The 4987-nt window shown below is 53.6% G+C and overlaps 1 protein-coding gene across 1 annotated transcript; it reads left to right on the forward strand.

Moving 5' to 3' along the window:
- Positions 1-53: 53 nt before the first annotated feature.
- SRM (spermidine synthase) lies at positions 54-4789 on the forward strand (the record flags this gene model as incomplete). Its single annotated transcript, XM_008948293.1, has 6 exons — positions 54-146; positions 1331-1484; positions 2314-2397; positions 2689-2834; positions 3714-3836; positions 4397-4789. Coding segments are annotated over 6 exons (618 nt in total), but the record flags the coding sequence as incomplete, so codon positions are not given.
- Between the last annotated feature and the right edge of the window lie 198 nt (positions 4790-4987).

Here is a 4987-nt window from a genome sequence, read left to right on the forward strand (position 1 = left end):
CCCCCGTGAGCCGCCCGCGCTGACGGCCGGTTTTCTGCCCTCTCCTCTCCCAGGTGCTGATCATCGGTGGCGGCGACGGGGGAGTGCTGCGAGAGGTGGTGAAACACCCGGCGGTGGAGTCCGTGGTGCAGTGCGAAATCGATGAGGTGCGTTGGGCTCCCAGGGGCTGCGGCTGGGCGAGCTGGCCCCGCAGAAAGCGTCCCTCCCGCACGGCATCCCCGGGAGCTGCTGCTTCACCTGCTCCTCGCCAGCAGCGAGAGCCGTCGCTGCCGGTTCTGCTGGCGTGACACTGACAGCGCCACCTCGTTGCCTCACGACTCCTCTACGTGGCAGCTGGCTGCCTCTTCCATGTGATTTCTTTCACACACGTACCGCAGAGGCCCTTCCAGGGCAGCGTGGGCCACGCAGGGGCTGTGGAGCAGGAGCCCTGGCTCTGTGGAGTCGCTGCTTTCCCCTCTCCCTGATGCAGAGCAGGGTGCTGCTCCTGCCAGAGGAGGGTGGTCGCTTTAAGCCATCTCCTGGGCCCAAAAGCAGGAAATAAGTGGGGGTTATTTGTTTCTGTGGTAGGCAAGCTGATCTTTCTCCTCTCACTCAGTTTATTCTGATAGTTTACTTTCTTACAAAGCTTTGCTGCCTCCTCCAAGCGAGGCTGTGTTGGGACTGGGGGATGTGAGGTGGTGTGCTCTGGCTGCCAGCGAGGCAGCCCTGTGTGCCTGCTTTTGAACAGGCACTGCCTGACACCAGCGTGGGGTTTTGTCTCTGCCAGCTGTGAGAAGCTGGTTCAGTACTGGCTCTGTTCAGTGCAGTTGCTGGGCCCTAGGCAGTGGCTGTCTACAACCATTTTAGAGAGAAAACTGTGTCTTTTTGGGGGACTGATGTAATGGGTGCAGAGCAGAGGTGGGGATATTTCTTACTTTGCATCCAGAAACCTGCTGGCTTGGTTTTATTCAAGGAAAAAAAAAATAAATCTTTAGCTGAGCTCACCCCTGCAAGTGATGTCTGCAGGGGAAAGGAGCACGGAGCAGTTAGATCTGTAATCGTATTCCCTCAGTTCCTCGGGGAGCTTTGAAGCTTTAAGTTTTCTTGTTGAGTTTGGCAAGGACAGACCAACAGTGTCACTGAACCCTGAGGCCATAGGAAAGGGCTGAGTGGAGCTTCTTGGCTGAAGATGCTGACAGCTCTTGAGGATGCAGCTAGCGAGTCGGATCTGTGCTGAAGGCATGGAAGGAAGTGACTCACTGTGCTGTTCTTCCAGCTGCAGCTGCACGGTAGCCTGAAAAGTAGCTCCTTGTAGCCCTAGCTGACCTGCTTTGTGCTCTCTGTGTTGCAGGATGTGATCCAGGTATCTAAGAAATACCTCCCAGGGATGGCAGTGGGGTATTCCAGTGCTAAGCTGACCTTGCACGTGGGAGACGGTTTTGAATTCATGAAACAAAATCAAGAAGCCTTTGATGTGATTATCACAGACTCATCTGACCCCATGGGTAAGAATTCTGGCCATAAATGTCATTGCCCACACTCCTCCTCCTCTTCTCTTGAGCCTGTCTCTTGGAAGTAATGCCAGCCTACCCAGGCTCCTTCCAGCTGAAAAGACGGTCACTGACTTGGTACTTTTGGTAGAGAAAAGGAAGGATGAAGACTAGAAAATTGTATTAGCAAAGCTTCAAACCAGCTGTCGTGTTTCTGTCCTCGGAATTTAACTCCCACAGCTATTGCTTCTGGCAGAGAGTTGATCTGGAATCCAGGAATCCCGTGGGGGGTACAGCACCATGCTGGTAAAGAGAGCTTTCTATCTGCCCACTAGCCAGGCTGTGGCTCACACGCTGTTGGTGTAGCTGCCTGCCCTAAAGGTGCCTGTAGTGAGGTTGCTGCATTTCTGAAGGAGAAAAGTGAGGTAGGGAGGGTCAAAACACAGTTATGGTGTTTCATTTTAGTGACCTAATGATAAGTGCCTGATTCACCTTCACTCTTGCTGTAGTCAACCCAGAGAAAGGCATCCTTTAAGGGCAGTGTGGAGCAGGAGTTCAGTTTACAAAGATGCTCAGTGGAGCAAGAGGCACCTGCCGGGACCTTCTTTGATAAAGTTCCTGGGCTTGCTATTGAGCAAAGCTAAAATCCTGATGGCTTTGCTGTGCTGGGTGCAGTCTGGGGTTCACCCAGGGTCAAAACGTTTTGCTTCTTGATTGTCTTCAACGCTTGTGATCAGTGAAAAGCTATTTGAAATGTCTCTTTTCCAGTGCAGCCTGGGCATCTGAGTAACTCAGAAGTCTTAGTCCCTCTCAACACGTATCTCCTTCCTCACTTTTCTCCCAGGTCCTGCAGAAAGCTTATTCAAAGAATCTTACTACCAGCTGATGAAGACAGCCCTGCGAGAAGATGGGATCCTCTGCTGCCAAGGTGAGGCTGCTGGCTCTGGGCAGAGGCTGGTGCCAGCTCGGTGCGTGCAAAGCGTGAGGCACAAAGGGAACTCTCCTCGGGGAGACATGACTCAGAGTGGAATCCATTCCAGCTCCCAGGCACGGGAGGGTTTTTGACCCGTGTACATCAACTCGTTAACCGCTGGACCGCGCTGAGTAAAACCGGTGTGAGGGTCTTGTCTTGCCTGTGAAACCACACGAGCCACGTGGAGTTGAGCAGGTTTGGGCTCGGGGCAGCTCTCCCCTGGCACCCGCCGCTCTCTCCCCGCAGGTGAGTGCCAGTGGCTGCACCTGGATCTCATTAAGGAGATGCGGCAGTTCTGCAAGTCGCTGTTCCCGGTGGTGGAGTACGCCTACTGCACCATCCCCACCTACCCCAGCGGGCAGATCGGCTTCATGCTCTGCAGCAAGAACCCGGTGAGTCTCGGGCACCTCCAGTGCCCTTTTCCCCTCCCTGGCAGCACCCGCAGAGCCTGAGCTGTGCTGCTGAGCTCTCCAGGCTGTGGGGCCTCTAGGCTCGTGCCAGGCCCCAGCTCCACCAGCCCAGGGCCCCAGAGCTGCAGTGCAGCTAGTTCAGCACTGGATTGACCAGCAACGGAACCAGTTGCCTTAGAAAAGGACATGATTTTCTCTCCAGTACAACCAACTTGGAAGGGAAGAAGCCACCACCAGTTTCCAGAGCCTGTTAAGGCTTTGGCTTATTGATGCTTGCTATTATAAATTGGGCACCTGTTTGACAAGAATCAGCTTGTGACTGGTCACCTGCTCGTGCAGAGGCCTCCAAGTGGGAGTTGGTGTTAGGATGTGGGCTGGTAACTCTGGGTCAGACCACTGAGGTCTTCTCTCTTCCCAGAGTGCTGCATTACAGCCTGCAACACAAGTGTCATGTTGGTTTTGGGAGCCAGCAGCGTTGCTGCTGCTGTATTGGATTTATCTGGGGCACTGGCAGCATGCACTGTGCCTGACTTGGCACAGATGTGGGTTCTGCTCTGAAGAGCAGCAGCCTTGCTTCTTAGATGCTCAGGCACAATCTGACAGCTTCATCTGGCCCCTGGCTCACACTGTCTGACCTCACATGCTGGCATCTGTGAATGAGGGCTAGTCACAGGAGGTACAGGGCGTAAACTCCAGCCCTTGGGGCTGGAGCTGTGCAGAACCTTTGACCTCATGCTAGAACAGAAAGTCGTCTGTGCTCCTGCAAGTCCTCTTGGTCCTCTGCCATGAGGGTGGGTGCCAGTCACTCAGCCTTTGCTCCTTACCCAAGCACTAGAGATCTACCTGGCTGCTTTCTTGCAGAACACGAATTTCCGGGAGCCCGTGCAGCAGCTCTCCCAGCAGCAAGTGGAGGAGAGGAGTCTGAAATACTACAACTCTGACATTCATCGGGCAGCTTTCATCCTGCCAGAGTTTGCACGGAAGGTAAGCCAGGCTGTGCTGCTCTTCCCCCACCAAGGACGAGGTATGGCTTCTCAGCAGGAGCAGGACTACACAGGACTGAGGATTTCCTGCAGCCCTAAAGGCTTCTGTGGGCAAGCTGGAGCAGGACAATGTTCCGTGTGACGTAGCAGAGCATGAGTCAGCCTGGGAAGACTGGAGTTTAGTTTGGAACTGTTGTTTGGGTTGCTGTCCCATGCTTTCCCCCCACTCCTGTTTCACCTATCAAAACTAATTAAGAGCCTGTAAAACTGGTGTTGCACGTTGGAAAGGTCCAAAAGTCTTAGATAAAATGTGGTTTTGGTTTCTGGTGCAAACCAGAGGGTAAAGAAAGGGTGCTTTACCAAAGGTCAGTCTGCCTCCTTGATCAGTCTTGTGCTGCTGCATCATTCCCTCATGCCCTAACTGGGCTGCAGCTGCAGGCTCCAGAAGAAACCTCCTTAGAGTGTCCCAGGGATGAAGGCAAATGCTGTGGCTGTGTTTCAGAGCCTGGTAGAGCTGCAGCAGGTCCATCCTGACAGTTCTTTGTCTTTGGCTGTCTCCAGGCCCTGAGTGATGTGTGAGACAGAAGCTGCTTCCTTCCTTCGAGTTGGACCCTGAGATCATCAGTGATGTGGTGGTTGGGACCTTCGCAGCAGACTGCAGATTTGCTCTCCACTGTGTGGGATTGTTTAACCCTTTGCCAGCCAACATTCCCTTTGATGTGTTAAAGATGATGGGGCGTAAGCCAGATAAGACTATTGAAAAGATCCAGTGACTTAGTGCGTGAGGTCAAAACTGTTCTTTCCAGGGCTGGAAACATAAGATGGTTTTTTCCTTTCTCTCCTCCCTGCACCCTTCTAAATTCTCCCTCCCACCCCATGCAACTGACGTGATGTATTTATAACTGACACTCCTTTTCTGGTCATCTTCTGAAACCTGGGGAAAAGTCCACAAGGATCCCTGACTCAGCCTTAAGCAGGGGGACGAGAGCTTCGTGTGCAGAGTCAGTTTGCCCTCTCCTCCTGGGAGCTCCCTGCTGCTGAGACGTTTGGACTGGTGAGGGGTCTGAGCCCCCCTGTCCCACTGGAGGAGTCACACACCGTTGCCATTCACCGTAGGTCTCCCTCCAACCCCGATGGAGCAGCAGTATTCAG

This window comes from Merops nubicus, unplaced genomic scaffold (assembly GCF_000691845.1).
Source record: "Merops nubicus isolate BGI_N331 unplaced genomic scaffold, ASM69184v1 scaffold49490, whole genome shotgun sequence".
NCBI classification, from domain to species: domain Eukaryota; kingdom Metazoa; phylum Chordata; class Aves; order Coraciiformes; family Meropidae; genus Merops; species Merops nubicus.